Source organism: Aquila chrysaetos, chromosome 12, assembly GCF_900496995.4.
Source record: "Aquila chrysaetos chrysaetos chromosome 12, bAquChr1.4, whole genome shotgun sequence".
Lineage (NCBI taxonomy): Eukaryota > Metazoa > Chordata > Aves > Accipitriformes > Accipitridae > Aquila > Aquila chrysaetos.
Window position 1 is genome coordinate 5,384,181 of NC_044015.1, and position 17,282 is coordinate 5,401,462.

Sequence of the window (17,282 nt, forward strand, 5' to 3'; positions counted from 1 at the left end):
ATGGGCTCTTGGGGTGTCCCAGGTAGGGGGGGAGTTTGGGGTGTCCTGGGTGGGCAGGGGGGTCCCACATAAGGCTTCTCAGGATGTCCCAAGTGGGGTCTTGGGGTGCCCCTTATGGGGATTCTCAGGTTGTTCTGAATAGGAGGGGTCTTGAGGTGCCCTGCACAGGGGGCACTTGGGGTGCCCGAGCTGGGAGGGACCTTGGGGTGTCACAGCGGGGGGGGGGAACCAGTCCCAGCACCCTTCAGAAGTTCCTCTGGCCCGGGGAGGGGCTGTGGGGCAGAACGGGAGGCGGACTCGGGCGGGCACGTATAACGCCCCCCCCCCCCCCCCGCTCCAATTAGCGGCAATTAGTGGCCATAAAGAGGCTGCGGGTGAGGGGGGTGGGAGTGCTGGCAGCGGTGAGGGGGCTGCCATGGCTGCGGGGGACTTGTATGTGCAGGTGAGAGGGTCCGGGGGGGGTCCCACCCCAGGGTGCTGCTGCCTGCGGGTCTGGGGTGCTTGTTGCAGACCTGTGGGGGGGGGGGTTCTTGTCCCTCTCCCGGGGGCTCAGCACCCCGGGTGGCTGCAGGTGCTGTGGCTTGGGTGTCCCCCTGAGTCACCCCCCCCCCACTGGTGCCTGGCTCGGTGGCACCTCGTGGGGCGCAGGGTGCTTGGGGGTGCATCAGCTGTGGGTGCTGTACCCCAGCTAGGCTGTTCGTAGGGCTCCCTGACACGCAGGGACCCGTGGCCTGGCAAGCGCAGCACCTCGCAGTGGTGCTCGTCACGGGTGAGAAGGGTTTGGTGCTGCCTGGGCACCCATCTGTCCTGCTTCTTGCCCAACTGGCCTGGCTGCTTTCATGCCCTGGATCCTGGCCCACATCCTCCTCCCTCTGCCTGGGAGCAGCTCTGCCTGTCGAGGATGCTTCTGCTGCGAGCAGGCAGCAGGGCGGGCTCTTGCTTCTCGCTTTTGCTGCTGCATATCAAAAATGATTACTACAGCTGTAGGGCAGACCCTAAACGCGGTCCTTTCTCCCTGGACGTGCGTTAGCCTGGGGGGCTGGAGGGTACTGGTATTTCTGCAGAGGTCAGAGTGCAGCATCCATCATTGTGGTGTGATTGAGGTGCCAACCTGGGCGAAGCAAGGAGGGTTTCTATGCTTAAGGCATTGTGGGTTGCCTTGTCCCAAATCACCGGCCAGGCTGGGACCGAAGTGGCTGCGTGACTGACTTAGCCAAGTGTCTGTGGAGCCCTGAGGTTAACTGCCAGCTCTCGCACCTTGTGCCAGCTCCCTGGTGTTCCCTTGGGGAGCGGCCGAGGGACGAGCTGGGCACGCTGGCAAAGGATGCTCTTTTGTCCAGCTCTGATTTCAGACTAAAATCCGTTACTGCCTTGCCGGGAAGCTGTACATAGTGCGATTTTCGCTCCCCCCAGTGGCTATTGCTCATAAATGATAATGGCTTCTTGTTACCGCTCCTCTGCTGAGCCTCTTTGTCAGCTGCAAATTCAGACGTTCAGTCTTCTGATGACTCCTTGGATGTGAACCCAAAGTTCAGCCCCTTCCTTCCCCCTTCCCAGACTTCCAGCCTGTTCAGTGCTTGTTTGATCAACTTTAATGATGCATTAACACATGTGCTTTGCACGCTGCAGACCTGGAAACGTTTGCTGCGAGCCAAGTTCCCTGGATTTGCAAAATCAGCGAAACGAGGATGGTTTTTCAGGTCCTGGTTTCTAGCAAGAGGCTGGCCCCAGCTCACTGGGGTGGGATTGTGATGTTAGAGCCCTGTCTAGTGCTCAGTAGCTCTCAGTTTGTGGAAAGAGATGTGTGCTCCCATCTCAGCCTGAGAGCAAAGCTGCAACAGTGAGATTGCTTCCCCTTCCCCACCTTTTTAAGCTTGCAGCATGGCCTCATCTCTGCCTGCTCAGAGCAGCAGGAGGTCCTGACCCCCTGGAAGAAGTCCCTGTTTCCCAGTCCAGCAGAAGGTGCTGGGAAGGTGCCCGACGGCTCAGAGCAGGGCTGCGGGGAAAGCAGGAGCTGTGGTTCCCTGGCCCAGGAGCACAGGTCACCCCGTGCCAGTTTGGGGTTGGGTATTCAACTTCTTGCCACTTGATGGGTTGCCCGCAGCAGGGTTTTGAGGTTTTTTTGGCTTAGTTTTTACCCCTCTACCCCAGTGACGTTGTGCCGCTTTGCTCATGCTGAGCGTGGGATCCCCTGTTCCCTGAAGGGTGGCTCCAAAGAGGCTTTTTCCAGGTGTGAGGAAGGTGTTAACGCTCGGGTCTGGGTGCAGAGGGAAGTCGGGGCTCACCATGCTGCAGAACTCCCACTTCGTCAGCACCTGCTGTCTGCAGAGGGGAAACTGAGGCTGCTGCCTGTAGCGGGCAGGGTGCTGGAGGCAGGGAGCACTGGTCCCATGGGTGCCAGCTGGTCCCTCACACAAGGCTGCCCACTGCGGCTGGCCCCAGGGGGCTGCAAATTTGGGGGGGTGAAAAGAGTATGGATTGATTATTTTTTTTTTTTTTTTTTTTTTTTCCTTACCGCTGTCCTTATGCTCTGGCTTGTAGCTGGGTCTGCAGAGCTGGTGACGGTGTCTGGATCCACTCAGTAGTTAGCAAGGGATCTGTACCGCAAATCTCTGCTTTCAAGCCTGCTATCTCTGCCCAGCCAAACCACGCGGCTGCATCTCCAGCACACTGGGTGTTCAGAAATGCCCATGCTGGGCATCTTCTGTGTTTCCAGAAACCTTTCCTGCAGCAGCAGGAGTGATTACATCCTTGGGGTGGGGCAGAGGCAGCCCCCCGTACCAAGGGCAGGAGAGGTGCTGACCTTCCCGGGGTGGGCAGCAGAGCTGGAGAGAAGTGGGGTTCCAGCAAAGGCACCTTCCTGCACATCTGGAGAGCAGCTGGGTAGGACCCCTGCCTGCAGGAGCCGAGGGGCCGTGGGGCACCTAGCAGGGTGCTGGGTCCCACGGTTCACCCCACTACGGTGATGCTGAGCATTGGGCTGTCCTAAGTGAGAACCATGGGGAGGCTGGTGGCCAGATGCTTTCCCTGTCTCTTGGCCGTGGCTTTCTGCAGGGATCCCCTCCCTCCTGTGTCCCTGCAGGGTGCCCGGGTGTGGATCCCTGACTGTGTCGAAGTCTGGAGGGTGGCAGAAGTAACCAGAAGCTACAAGGAAGGAGATGCCGTTCTCCATCTCCGCCTGGAAGATGGCTCGGTAAGGCTGGAGCTGTGCAGCCCAGCAGGTCCCTCCTGTGCTTGCCACAGAGTTGGGCATCCTCAGATGGGAGATAGTTCACCTCTGCACCCCCAAACCAGCCTGGGCTCCTCAGCAGGGTGCGGAGAGGTTCTAACATTGCCTGGATGTGTCCCATCTGGTGTCTGAGCAGGAGCCCAGATGTCTTTGGCTGTGTCTGGCACACCATGCCCTGTGTCCCCTGACTGCCCGGTGAGCTGGTTCTCACTGCCTGCTCCTGCCTGACTTCCCAAAAGGCCTCCAGCTCAGCTCACGGCGCTGGCTGGGCTGTGATTCCTGGTGACTAACAGCCCAAGCACAGCCTGCAGACAGCATCCCTCCTGCTGTGCCCCTTCCCACAGACCCGCCCTGGCTTTGCGGGGCTGGCTGACCCCGCTCAGCACTTGTCCTGCTCTGTCTCCATCCCTGCAGGCACTGGCCTACCCCATCGAGTCCCAGCTGCCACCTCTCTGCAACCCCGACTGCCTCTCAGGCGCCGATGACCTGGTGGCCCTGAGCTACCTGCATGAGCCAGCTGTGCTGCACTCGCTCCGCCGGCGCTTCGTGGAGGCTAATGCCATCTACACCTACTGCGGTGAGCCCCGCGCACCCCCTCTGCTCCCCATCCTATGCCCCTTCCCCGCAGCTCCCTGGGACAGGTCCCCCCCCCCCCGGCTCCTGCCCTTTGCACAGCGCTCTTCCTCCAGGTGTCATCCTCGTCGCTATCAACCCCTACAAGCCGTTGCCCATCTATGAGGAGGAGGTGATTTACGCCTACAGTGGCCACGAAATTGGGGACATGGATCCCCACATCTTTGCTTTGGCAGAGGAGGCGTACAAGCAGATGGTGAGGTGAGAGTGTCACATGGGAGCATCCCTGGGGTTGCAGTGGGGACTGGGCTGTGGTCGGTCTATGGAGAGCGGTCATGTTGGCACGTCCCCAGCTCATGTCCCCGTCTGGCAGGTTTGGGAAGAACCAGTCCCTCATCATCAGCGGTGAGTCAGGTGCAGGGAAGACTGCATCGGCCAAGTATGCCATGAGATACTTCACCACTGTTGGGGGCTGCCTGTGCGACTCCAGCATGGAGGAGAAGGTGCTGGCCTCCAGTCCCCTCATGGAGGTGGGTCCCCCTGGGTCCCCAGGCTCTGCATGGGGAGAGCTGGGGTGTCCCTGCAGGTTCTGCCTGTGCTCCTCATGGCCTGTATCCCTGATGTGTTGCCGTGTCTGTCCACCCCTGTAAAATTGGTGGCAGAGACTGAACTTCTCCAGAGCACCTGGAGATCTGGGGCCAGTTAAACCTCCTGCCTTCCTTCTCCTCCAGGCCTTTGGGAATGCAAGGACAACCAGGAACGACAACAGTAGTCGCTTTGGGAAGTACATCGAAATCGGCTTCAGCCAAGCACGTGTCACAGGGGCCACCATCAAAACCTACCTGCTGGAGAAGTCCCGTGTCACCTTCCATGTGGGTCTCTGGGGTGGCATGGAGACAGGGCTGAGTGGGACCCCCAATCCTCAGAGCGGGAGGGTGCTCCTCTTGGGTATCCCCCAGGGAAGCAACCCCAGCGCTGCTGAGTCGAGCTGGGAGAGGGGAAGGTGTCCCTTGTCCCCAAATCTGGGGCTGCAGCACTGCTGCAGGGGAGCAGGGTGGCCCAAGATGACCTGGCTTCTCAGTGATTTTTCTCGCTCATCTACAGGCGAAAGCAGAGAGGAACTACCACATCTTCTACCAGCTCTGTGCCTCGGCCGCCCTGCCTGAGCTCCAGGGCCTGGGTCTCCGTGAGTGCCCCCACGAGCCCCGTGGCACGGCTCGTTGCCAGCCTGTGCCGTGCTGGGCAGTGCCAGGCCTTCCTGCCCTCCCCGGCTGGATGCTGGAGAAGACTCCCCCGCTGATGGGGGCCCCCCCGGGGTGGGATAAGGGTGGTTGGGAGCCCTGCGGGGCAGGTTGTGCTGGTTCACAGCCTGACACATCTCGTCCGCAGGTGGGGCAGAGTCCTTCCACTACACCTGCCAGGGCCAGTGCACTGCCGCCCAGAGCACCAACGACGTGGCTGACTTGGACAGCACGCGGCATGCCTTCTCGCTCCTGGGTACCGGTCCGGCGCGAGTGGGGAGGGGGCAGGCAGGGCTGGTCCCCCAGGGCTACTTGTCCCACTGCCCTCACACCAGTGCTGGTGTAGGAGTGCTGGTGCCAGACATCCCAGTGCTGGGGAGCCCGGCTATCTACTGGCCGTTCCCATCCCTCCTTTTTGTGTGATGCAGGGGGGTCAGACCAGCATGGGGTGGGGGGAGCCTGGGGAGTCCCTCATGCCTGTGTCGTGCCCGCAGGTGTCCCTGAGGCCAACCAGCTGGAGCTATTCAGCATCCTGGCTGCCATCCTGCACCTAGGCAACATTGTGGTCAGAGGGAGGGACCGCCGTGGGGATGGCTGCTTCGTGGAGGTGGGTGAGAGCTTGCTGCCTGTACCCTGCATCCCAAACTGGCCCCTGAGCTGTGCTGGCTGCAGGAGCCACATCTTGGCAATGCTGCGGTGACAGGGTCTGTCCCTTTTCAGCCTGCTGATAAGGCCCTAGGGCTGTTCTGCATGCTGCTGGGCGTGGAGGCATCGCAGGTGATGCGCTGGCTCTGCCACCGCAAGCTGGTCACTGCTGGTGAGACCTACCTGAAGCCCCTCTCCAGGCAGCAGGCGCTCGACTCCCGGGATGCCTTGGCCAAGCATATGTATGGGCAGGTCTTCAGGTGGATGGTGAGCAGGGTCAACCGTGCCCTGCGGTCACCGGAGGGCCACCGTACCTCCATTGGCATTTTGGACATCTATGGGTAAGAGCAGGTCCCCTCTCCTGGGCTGCCTGGAAGACCATGGTCCTGCTCCTGTATTAGCTGTGGCTGCGGGTCTGTAGCCACCAGCTGCTCCAGCTGGGACATGGGGCAGTACCTGTGCCTGCAGTGGGGCCAGCTGGGTGCCTGTGCCTGGCTGGGTTGGCTCTGCCTGGCAGCTGCCTCAAGCAGGTCTCCGCTTCCCGCAGGTTTGAGATGTTTGAGCTCAACAGCTTTGAGCAGTTCTGCATCAACTATGCCAATGAGAAGCTGCAGCAGCTCTTCAACCTGGTGGGTATCACCCAGATGTGTCTCCTTGCTGGGAGTTAGTGAGGGTGGGCCCTGCACAGCCTTGCTGCGCTGTTGCTTTTGGTGCTCTCTGCCTTGAATGTGGCTGGTGCCTCAGTCTCTGCAAACGTGGACCTCTGGGAGGCTGCTGGAGCTGGGCATGGTCCCTTCCTTTCTCCCAAAGTGCTCCTGCTCCAGGAGAAGGGCTGCTCAGCTGTCTTATGGAAACCAAGCCACTGCCTGGTGGCTGGTCACCTTTGTCCCCTCCTGGCTAAGTCCTGCTCTGTTCTCCCTGCCCTCCAGCACGTCTTCAAGCTGGAGCAGGAGGAGTATGTGACTGAGGAGATCCCTTGGGTCTTTGTCGACTTCTGTGACAACCAGCCATGCATTGAGCTCATCGAAGGCCAGCTTGGCATCCTGGACCTGTTGAATGAGGAGTGCAAGGTGGGTGAGGGGTGCCAGGAGCAGGCTGCCGTGGCTACCCAGAGCCCCCCTGCTGCCCCTTCTGACCCCTTTGCCTTTCAGATGCCTCAAGGCAGTGATGGGAGCTGGGCCCAGAAGCTTTATCGGACCCATCTCAGCAGCTCCCACTTCCAGAAGCCCAAGACGCCCACGGATGCTTTCGTTGTCTGCCACTTCGCTGGCAAGGTAGGGAAAGCTGCGGCAGTGCAGCCCTGGGTGGGGAGGGCTTGGTGGTGGCTCTGCACTAACGGGCACCCAGCCTGCCCTGTCTAGAGCTGGTGGTGGCTAGTGGTCCTGAGTGCTGTGGCAGCTGTCTGCACCCTCCCAGGCTGGGAAATGGATCCTGCTGGCTCTGCTGCTGCTAAGCGCTGGGCTGCAACTCTTTAACTGAGGGTAAAAATATGGAAACTCTGGCTGTGATGGTTCTCATCAGTAACCTTGCAGCAGGGTAGGAGCTGGGCAGTGTGGCCACCACCAGCTCTGACTCCTGCAAGGACTTCTTCCAAAAGCCTTGGAGTGTGTCCAAGCAGGGCCCTGCACCAAACTGGTGTGGGAAGCTGCAGGCTAATGCTTGTGCTTGCCTTGTCTCCTGCCAGGTGGAATACCAGTGTGATGGGTTTGTGGAGAAGAACAGGGATGCTGTGCCCGAGGAGCTGGTGGGGCTGCTGCGAGCCAGCAAGGTGAGAGCCACCCTAGGCAGGGGCTGTGTAGGGCAGAGCCTGGCTGGCTTGTGACCTTGGGAGCCTGGGGCTGGGAAGGACTGATGGTATGGGAGGCATAAGCTGTGCAGAACAAATTCCTGTCTGTCTGCTGGCACAGCCCCATGCTGGTCATGGTCAGGGTGCCCTGAGATGTGGGTGCTGCCCACCCTGTTCCCCTGCCTTGGGACTCCCCATCTTGGGGGACACCTTGGCCATGTCCCTGCTGAGAGGGCTGGAGGGTCCTGCTGCTTCCAGGTCTGTAACACTGTCCCTTCTCCTTCCACCCTGCTTGGCCCCGGCAGAAGGTAAGGGACACCTTGGAGGACTCTTGAACACACCTGGGAAGGTGCCTGTGGCTTGCACTTAGTTTTTCCTGGAGGAAGCAGTGGGCAGGGGCACAGCTGGATCTGGCACATCTGGGCTGTAGCAGGGCAGAGGACGGTGCACTGGGCTGGCCTCTGTGGTCTCCTGGGGCTCTGTCTCCTGGTGGTGATGACTCTCTGGGTATGGGGTGATGCTCGCCGCAAGGTCTGCCTGGCTCTCACAGCTCTGCTCTGTGCAGTCTGCCCTGCTTGCTGAGCTCTTCCTGGAAGAAGGGGATGGCCCCACGTCCCTGCAGTCCCGCAGGTCCAGTGGGCCCAGGATGGCTGGTCGCCCTAGCCGCAGATCGCTGCCCAGCAGCCAAAAGAGCAAGAAGTCCATCTCCAGCCAGGTATGGGGTGGGGAGAAAAATGTGTGCTGGCCCCGGACAACCGGTGCTAGGACAGCCCCAAGGAGGACCTGTGTGTGTCCTGGCCTGGGGAACCCCACGAGCCCCAGGATGTTCCTGCTTGCCCTGACCATGCTTGCCGTGTCCTCTGCAGTTCAAAGCCTCCCTGAACCGGCTGATGGAGATGCTGGGCAGCACCACACCGCACTACATCCGCTGCATCAAACCCAACGATGCCAAGCAGCCCTTTGTGTGAGTGCCTGGCCAGGGAGGCTGGAGGGGCTGGGGCTGGGGTCACTGGGGGGCACTGCTGTCCCACCAGTCTGTGTCCCTGTTGCTCTGGCCCTGCATAGCTTGGAGTGTGCCAAGCTGGCTGGGACGCATCCTAGACGAGCCCCTCTTTGCCCCAGGTTTGACTCTAGGCGAGCAGTGGAGCAGCTACGAGCCTGTGGGGTCCTGGAGACCATCCGGATCAGTGCCTCAGGCTACCCCTCCAGGTACCCCCCTGCTTCAGCACTCCCCTGGGTGCTCCCCCCCTCTCCAGCCACAGCACCTCTGACCCCTCTCTGTCCTCCACAGGTGGACGTATCAGGAGTTCTTAGAGAGGTACAGGGCTCTGGTGAGCAGAGAGGAGCTGGTGGGCACTGATGAGAAGCAGATCTGCAGCCTTGCCCTTGAGAGACTGCTTCAAGTAAGGGTCCTGCCTGGGGGGGTGCAGCTGTGGTACCAGCATATTCCTTGCAGACGCTTCTCCCCATGGGTGGGTGCCCAGTGGGGTACAGAAATGGGTGAGCTGGGAGCCAGGGAGGTAGGATGGAGAGATCAGTGGCATGAGGAGCTTGGGGAGCCTGGCTGGGGTATGCGTTGTCCCTGGGACTGACTCCACTCTTGCATGCAGGACCCCAGCAAGTACCAGTGTGGGAAGAGCAAGGTGTTTTTCCGGGCCGGCCAAGTAGCTTACCTGGAAGAGCTGCGGTACCGCCGGCTGAGGTCAGCCTGCGTCCTGCTGCAGAGGCACCTGCGGGGCTGGCTGGCACGGAGGCGCTTTCGACGGGCACGCACCGCGGCAGTCTGCCTGCAGCGCCATGCGCGGGGCATGTTGGCCCGGAGGTGAGTAGGGGCTGGGGCTGGGGGGGAGAACTGCAATGAGCTGAGACAGAGCTCAGCCTTGGGGTGACCTGGCGGTTGTACTGGCTCTGGGCTGGGCTTTGACCTGGGTGGCCCTGTGGTATGGACTGGGCTGCAGGCTTTGCCACCCCCTGCCCAGCTCTATGCCCTCCCTGCAGGTTTGCCAGGATGCTGCGAAGGACCAGGGCTGCCGTGACGCTGCAGAAGACCCTGAGGATGGTTCTGGCCCGGCGCTCCTACCTACGCGTGCGCCGGGCTGTCATCACCATCCAAGCCTTTGCCCGGGGCATGTTTGCCCGGCGTCTTTACCAACAGGTAGGAGCCTGGGGGTGCCCTGATCCCACCTGGGGGGGGGGCCTGTGCTGCTGGCGGTGCCACTGCCCCATCTCTCCCTCCGCAGTTGGTGTGGCATCAGAAAGCTGTGGTGATACAGGCTGCTGTCAGGGGCTGGCTGGCCCGGACCCGCTACACCCGCCTGCGTAGGACTGTCATCTACCTGCAGTGCTGCTACCGCCGGGTGCGGGCATGCCGGGAGCTGCGGCGGCTGCGTGTCGAGGCACGCTCGGTCGAGCACTACAAGCAGCTGCACAAGGGCATGGAGATCAAGGTGATACAGCTGCAGTGCAGGCTGGATGAGCAGGTGGGTGCTGGTTTTCAGCCCTTTGTGGGTCCCAGGGTGTGGGGGCAACTGCTTTTTGCTGACCACTTCTTATCAGTCCTTGTGCAGCTGAAACCATGCCTGCCCTTGTCTTCAGTCCTCTCCTGACCCTGGGGTGGGAGCTGACCCTGCCTGACAAGTATCCACACGCAGGAGTGGTGCATCTGGGTTTCATTCCTGGGTTTTCAATGCTCCCCGATGGACGTGGGGCTGGTGGCCCTGGGGATGGGCTGCGCACCCTCCTGGGTGCTTGGTTGGGTGCAGCCTTGCAGCACAGTGTCATGTGCTGGGAACAGTTCTGGCATACCACGTTCTCCCATCACATTCTTGCCGGCAGCATCTGCTGTTGCCATCTGGGTGAATGTCTCTGCTTCAGCTGTCACCACTCTGTTTCTGGGGTGTCTGTGGACCGGGAGAGAGGGCTCCTGGGGTGTGATCCTGTTTTTGGTGGTTGGGGGAAGCAGGGCTGGGAAATCCTGCTGCCAGGGCTGGCCAGGAGGTGGGTAATGGGCTGTAAAGCCATGGCAAAGCTTATGCGTGGCTCCATGTGGGATGGCATGTCATGGAGAGCTGCTCTCCCAGGCCTGAGCTCTCTTTGAGGTGATACCAGAGGCTCAGGGCTCCAAGCAGATGGGTGGGAAATGGGATATCGAGGTTTGTTGCAGAAGTGCAGCCTGAGTACGCATAGGCTCTCGCTGATGGGAGACGTGCGGGGATATGCCCTTGTTTCTGGCCGCCTGCCTGACGTGCTCTGCCCATCGCCCCAAGGCCCAGGAGAAGCAGCGGCTGGCGGAACAGCTCTCGGGGCTGAACACTGCCCATGCCGAGGAGGTGCAGCGCCTGCGGGCCGAGATGCAGCAGCTGAGAGAGGATGCAGCCCGCGATGCCCAGGTCCAGCAGCTGCAGGAACGGCTGGCCGAGCTGGAGAAGCACAGTGTGAAGAGCTGCCTGGGCCAGGAGGTTGAGGAGCTCAAGCAGGTCGGTCTGTCTGTCTGTCCAGGGATGCTCTTGCTCTGCTGGGGCTCCAGGGGTCTCTCCAGGGACCTGGCAGTGTGCTTTGCTTCCTGCTGTGGGGTGGTCCCTGGAGGAGACCTGGCAGCCAGAACTGGCCCCAGGCAAGGCTCTGGCTGTACCTGCCCCTCTGCTTTCCCACAGCGCTTGGCAGAGGTGGAAGCCGTGAAGCTGCAGCTGGGGGAAGAGAGGGATGCCCTGATCCAGCGCATGTTGGAGCAGTCGCAGGATCTGGAAGGTAAAAGGGGTCTTCTGATCCCCTCATCCCATTCCCCTGGAGACAGATTGGTCCTCTAGGCTTGGTCTGTTCCTGCGTGTCCCCTCACAGAGGGGTCCTGACTTTCCCTGTCCCCACTCCCTGCTGTGTCCATCCCCACAGAGCAGCACCGGCGTGCGGCGCGGGAGAGCCAGGGGCTGCTGCAGGAGCTGGAGGAGGAGCGGGCGCGCTACCAGAGCCTGGTGCAGGAGTACGCCCGCCTGGAGCAGGGCTACGAGAACCTGCGGGATGAAGTGGCCTTCCACAGGGTGAGGGGCTGGCGGGGACACAGGGAGGCTCAGGGCAACCCATCCCTCGGCTCCTTATGGGGAGTAGGCAGTGCTGGCTGGTCCAGGACACCCTCTCTGGGAAAAGTGGGCTCCCCAGCTCATGTGCTGGGGGATCTCCAAGCCAAGGTATCCTCCTGAGGCTACCGCTGCTCTGCCCCAGCTGATGAACCAGCAGGTGCTTGGAGTGCGGGGGAACAACCTTGTCCTTCTCTTGCCACTCAGCAAAGCACCTTGAGACGGTCCCCTTCGACGGAGAGCTTCTTGGGCTCCGAGAGCAGCTACTTGTCCTCCATGTCTACAGCTCCCTCACGAGACAGCTCCGACCAGCAGACTGAGGCTAGTGGTGACACTGGTGGGGACAGTGTGGTGGGGGTGACAAGTGGACTGTCCCTTCCCCTGGCTATGGGGATAGCTGTGCCCTGGGGCTCCTGGCTGGGAGCTGGTCCCATCGGGAAGGGGTGTCTGCGGGTGTTCTGGTGCTGGTGCCCAGCACTGTCTTCTGTGCCAAACCCTGTCTCCGCACCCAGGGGCTGGAGGAGGGCTGGCAGCCGGTGCCAGAGGGGCTGCAGCCACAGCCCAGTGGTGAGGCACCGCTGAAGAGCAGCGTGGGCCAGGATCCCTTCGAGAAGGCGTATCTGCTCCTCCTGGGGCAGTTCAATGCTGTTAACGAGGAGCTGGCCCGGACCCGGGAGGAGCTGCGGAGGTCCAAGGCCCCCGTGGAGCTGGAGGAGAGGAAACCGTTGGACTTCTTCAAGCGCAGGGTGAGCCCTTGCTCCACTGCTGTAAGCAGGGCCAGATCCAGGCTGGCAGGGCTGGCCTCACCCCGCTCTCCTCTACCTGCAGAACATAGCTGAGATGCTGGGGCTGGGCAGGAGCCCAGGGAAGGTGGTAGTGGATGATGACTTGAAGCATGCATATGATGCGGTGCAGGTTGCCAACAGGTGAGTGTGGTCCCAGGGAGATGGTCCCCAGCTGAGGCTGGTTTCCCCATAATGGGCTGCTGGATCCATGCTGCTGGTGAGGCTTTCCCTGGTATTTTAGCCAGCTGTGGCTTGGGTTGCAGCTGCCTGGCCTCTGTGGTGCTGGGCAGCTGCAAATCCTTTTTTGAACCAGCCATCCCCTCACATGCTATGGGCACCGTAGCTCCAGCTGGACAGGGAAAGCAAGGGCAGCCTGCCTCTTGCTGCCCAAATGGGTGTGGGGTACCCCTGGGTCTCCTTCCCTTCTCTCCAGCGTACCCAGCTGTGTTTTCCTGGGGGGCTGGACCATCCCCACCTTGATCTGAGCACAAGCAAACCCACTGCATGAGCAGACTGGACGCCCTGGGCTCAACAGGAGCCTCCTAAGAGGGCAGGGCTGGTGCAGCCTGTTCCTGGGCTGTGCCGTGTGTGCTCAAGGCTCGGTGCAGCCGGAGGGGAGATGCTCTGTTAGCACAGCTGGGTCTGTGCTGCCCCCATGGTGCTCTGGACCAGCTCTTAGGCTTCAGGGGAGAAATATCTCCTCAGCAGCCTCCTCAAGGGATGGGGTGTGGGAGCTGAAGGAGATTGGTGCCTCAGTTTCCCTGAGTGCATGTGTGCAGGCTGCTGGCGAGTCAGCTGCGGGAGGAGAAGCAGCAGCACGAGGAGGAGGTAGAAGGGCTGCACCTCGATATCTGCTCGCTCAAGCAGCTGAGCCAGCAGCAGGCAGCCCTCATCCAGGACCTGCAGCGGCACCAGGGGCAGGAGGGGCTGCAGCGTCATGTCCTGCAGCTCAAGGAGGAGAACTGGGTAAGGTGGGAGTGGGCGGGCAGGACTGGGCTTGGGGCTGGCTTCCATCCCCTTGCCCTGTGGTGAGCTGCAGCAGCCCCTTTGGGAGCAATGCGGGGGCCCCTGCTGCATCGCCCCAGCTCTGCTCCACTCACTGGGTGCCGGTGGGGGTGTCCAGCTGAGAGATGCTGGCTGAGCCCTACTGGGGCTGTCCCTGCCCAGGAGCTGGCCCAGAAGCTGGAGAAGCAGGAGAGGACTACGCTGAAGCTCCAGAAGCAGCTGAGAGCCTACGCGAAGCAGATCCAGGAGTTCACAGGCAAGTGCCTGCACAGGAGGGAGGCGTGGGGCTAGCGGGAGGGTCACTAGCCTCAACGTGGGGAGCGGAGTCCCCCCTGAACAGAGATGCTGGGGACCATCTGCTTGGACTGAGCTGGGGCGACCTGATGTGGGTCCCACAGCCCAGGACACAGCAGGATGTGACCTGCGTTCCTCTCCCCCAGTGAAGAGAGAGGCTACTGGGCCAGTGCAGAAGTTGGCAGCATCTGCTGTGGTCGTGTCCCAGTCCCCCGTGATGCCATCCCTGGCTGGGCTGTCCCAGGCCATGCTAGCGTGGAGGATGGAGGACGAAGGGCGCATTATCAAGGCCATCATTACAGGTAGGGTTTGGAGAGATGGGGACTCCTTACCCCAGCTTGGTCCCTGCTAGGGTTTCTTGCCAACCTCTGTGTGAGCTCATCCTTTCGCTGTTGCTGGGGCAGCATCCTGCCTGGCTCAGGACCAGCTTTCCATAGCTGCCTGGATCCCAACTGTCCTGCTTTCCCCTGCAGACTACAAACCGCAGAGCAGCCCCGGAGCGCTCCCAGACCTGCCAGCCTACATTCTCTTCCTCTGTTTCCGGCACGCGGACCACTGCTGTGACGAGCCACGGGCCCGCTCGCTCCTGGATGCGGCCATCAACGCCATCAAAAGGGTCATGAAGGTGCTGGACTTGGAGGTGTGGGTTGGGCTGAGGAGCAAGAGCTTCAGCAGCCAAGGTGGGGGTGGCACTGGGGCAGCAGCCTGGCCCCCAGGGTCCAGTGTGTGCCTGACCGCGGCGTCCAGCCTGAGCATCTCTTGGGGCGAGGGGTGCCCCTGGGTGCTGCACGGCTCCTGCGAGAGGGTCTGACGGCTCTGCACCCCCACAGCCCTGGGAGGCTGCAGCTAGCCGCGTGGCTTACGGAGGTGCTGTGGGGCATGAGGGCTTGCTGCTGTCACTGCTAGAGCCCTGCTGACCCCAGTGCTCTCCGTTTCCCTCCTGCAGAAGCACAGCGATGACTTTGACCTGGTGGCACTCTGGCTCGCCAACACCTGCCGGCTCCTGAACTGCCTGCGCCAGTATAGCCAGGATGAGGTAGGGTTGGGCTGGAGGGGGTCTGCCACCTCCTGGGGAAGGGTGGGAGCTTAGGGGGGACAGGGTTTGTCCCCACCTGGGGCTGCATCCTCTTTGCCCCCAACTCAGGTAGGCAGGGATGTGCTGGGCTGGCACTGCTTCACACTTGCTTGGGGACCCTGTAACTGTGTCCCCTGGTACTGCTGGCTCTGACCCAGCCTGTGTCCGCAGACCTACTGGCAGGGGAATACGGTGCGGCAGAATGAGCATCGCCTGCAGAACGTGGACCCTCAGAGCTCCTGCTGCAGCCTGGGTGCCCTGGCTGTCCAGCTCTACCAGCAGCTCATCCGCACTGCTGAGAAGCGCCTCAAACCCATGATTGGTATGGCCTGGGCTTGGGGGGCTCACCTGTGGGATACTGGTTCAGGGAGGGAGTGCTGTGGTCAGCCGTGTGAACTGCCTGCTCTGTTACAGAGGTTGTACCCAGAGGGGGAAGGTAGGCTCTGAATTGGGGGCCCCCTTTTATGAGGGACCAATTGCTCCTTAAGCATGCTGGCTTGCTGGAGAGGTCAAGTGGGTTCAGCACCCCGGGGACCTTGGGCTGCATCCCTGGGGAGCTCTATTTCCCCATGCCCCACTTTGCAGTCTTGTGGAGCAGGACCAGCACCTGGGCTAGCCTAGGCCAGCTATCCTGGAGGTGTCATCGACCCCTGCATCCCCAGCTGGGACACAGAGCCAAGGAGCAGTGTACTGGCCACTTGAAGCACAACGCAGGGTCTCTGCCTCATTATGATGAGCCTTTTCTACCCTTTAGTTGCTGCAATGCTGGAGAGCGAGCCCATTCAGGGCTTGTCCTCCTCCTGCCCTCCTGGCCACCGCCGGTCCTCGGCAGCCCCTGCCCACACCCTGCCTGAGCTGCTGCAGCAGCTGGGCTCCTTCCGTGCAGCGCTGGACCTCCATGGGCTGGCCCCCAGCGTGGGGCACCAGGTTCTGCGCCAGCTCTTCTTCCTCATCAGCGGCACCACCCTCAACTACCTGCTGCTGAGAAAGGACACGTGCTCCTGGAGCTGTGGCATCCAGCTCAGGTCAGTCCCCGTCCAGGAGAGGTGTAGCTGGGGGAGCTGGGACATGGCCCGTGCCTCACCCTGACTTGGTCTCCCTGGCAGGTACAACATCAGCCAGTTGGAGCAGTGGCTGCGGGCAGAGGGGCTGCAGCAGAGTGGGGCCTGTGAGGTGTTGGAGCCCCTGGTCCAAGCTGCCCAGCTGCTGCAGGTGAAGAAGGTGACAGAGGAGGATGCTGGAGCTCTCTGCAGCCTGTGCACGGTGCTGTCGACCCAGCAGGTACTGGGGGGTTGGGGCTCGCTGCCTGCTGGGCACTCGTCCTGGGGCTCCTTGGCCTCCCTGGGTGCACCAGGGATGCTCTGGCACTGGGGTAGGGACCATGCCATACCCAGGAGTGTCTGGATGTGCCCAGCCCTTCCCTGTTCATGGTCTCTACCGTTGTCTCTAGGTTGTGAAGATCCTCCGGGCTTACACCCCAGCTGTCGGGCTGGAGGAGCGCATCAGCCCCAGCTTTATCAGCAGCGTTGAGGTAAGTGGGACTTGGGGTCCAGTGCTGGGGGGGGGGTGGGCTGTCCCACATGGTTCCCCTCGCTGGGGCAGCCCTGGATGTGAGCACTGTGTCCCCACAGAAAAAGCTGCAGGACCAGTATGGAGGGGGACCCAGCCAGCTCCTGGTGGATACCAGCCACCTCTTCCCTGTGCACCTGCCCTTCACCACCTCCCCCCTGCATCTGGATGAGCTCCGCATCCCTGATGCCCTCAACCTGGCCTTCCTTGTCCGTCTCTGAGTCCAGGTCTGGCCCTGGGTTACTGCCAGTGCCCTGTCGAGGGGTGTCTGAAGCCCCTGAGGTGTGGGAAGGCCACGAAGGCTGGGGGGACAGCACTTTTTATGTGTACCGTTCTTCTGGGAAGTTGTTTATTTATTGAAACTCGGGTGCCTTGTTTGTGGCACAGCCAGGGCCCATGGCAGTCCTGTGCTGGGGCTTTTGGTCACTTTTTAATCCTTTGAAGTTAATAAAAGTCTTTGCAGCTAACTTTGGAGTCTGAGGCTGTCTGGGGTGGGTGTGCTCTTTGGCAGGTGGTGTGAGGGAGCTTGAGGACCATCACTGGGGCTTTTCATGAATTATGGAATGGTTTGCATTGGAGAGGACCTTTAAAGATCATCTAGTTCCAACCCCCTGCAATGGGAAGGGACATGTTTCACTAGATACTGTTCAAAGCCTCACCAATCTGACTTTGAATGCTTCCAATGATGGGGTTCCACAAATTCTCTGGGCAACCCGTTCCAGAGTCTCAATGCCTTCATTGTACGACATTTCTTCCTTAAGTCCAATCTAAATCTATTCTCTCTGTTTGTCCCAGAAGGACAGCTGGGCTCATAGAGGGCCCTGGGGCTCTTTGGAGGGTAGCAGGGTCCTGCATGGGCTCTGGCAAAGCACTGATGAGTTATTCTACAGGCAGTTAGGAAAAATCTCTGGATCAGTAACTCTTGTCCTTATTGGAGACTTCAACTTCCCAGACGTCAGCTGCTATGAGCAGGTCTGGGCAATTCTTGATGTTTGTGGGAGATAATTTCT

General features: G+C 61.0%; 1 protein-coding gene across 1 annotated transcript; it reads left to right on the top strand.

Moving 5' to 3' along the window:
* Positions 1-415: 415 nt before the first annotated feature.
* Positions 416-16,816, top strand: LOC115349107 (unconventional myosin-Vb-like). Its single transcript, XM_041127822.1, has 36 exons — positions 416-442; positions 3,083-3,193; positions 3,644-3,806; positions 3,919-4,063; positions 4,176-4,332; positions 4,534-4,674; positions 4,907-4,988; positions 5,192-5,299; positions 5,538-5,650; positions 5,764-6,029; positions 6,236-6,317; positions 6,618-6,758; positions 6,840-6,962; positions 7,373-7,456; positions 8,040-8,189; positions 8,341-8,438; positions 8,597-8,683; positions 8,766-8,877; positions 9,085-9,296; positions 9,473-9,629; positions 9,715-9,954; positions 10,741-11,022; positions 11,128-11,221; positions 11,363-11,508; positions 11,752-11,901; positions 12,057-12,290; positions 12,373-12,470; positions 13,109-13,295; positions 13,591-13,930; positions 14,102-14,253; positions 14,575-14,664; positions 14,875-15,025; positions 15,458-15,728; positions 15,810-15,984; positions 16,154-16,234; positions 16,335-16,816. Exons 1-36 carry the CDS (start codon positions 416-418, stop codon positions 16,491-16,493), a joined length of 5,409 nt encoding a protein of 1,802 aa, XP_040983756.1. The 3' UTR covers positions 16,494-16,816.
* Positions 16,817-17,282: the final 466 nt, after the last annotated feature.

Bases quoted from the DNA above. Each gene is read 5' to 3' on its own strand.
- LOC115349107 (XM_041127822.1), top strand. From the start codon at position 416: ATGGCTGCGGGGGACTTGTATGTGCAG. The intron at 13,931-14,101 runs GTAGGGTTTGGA...TTTCCCCTGCAG, and splicing joins TATCAAGGCCATCATTACAG to ACTACAAACCGCAGAGCAGC. The intron at 15,026-15,457 runs GTATGGCCTGGG...TCTACCCTTTAG, and splicing joins GCGCCTCAAACCCATGATTG to TTGCTGCAATGCTGGAGAGC.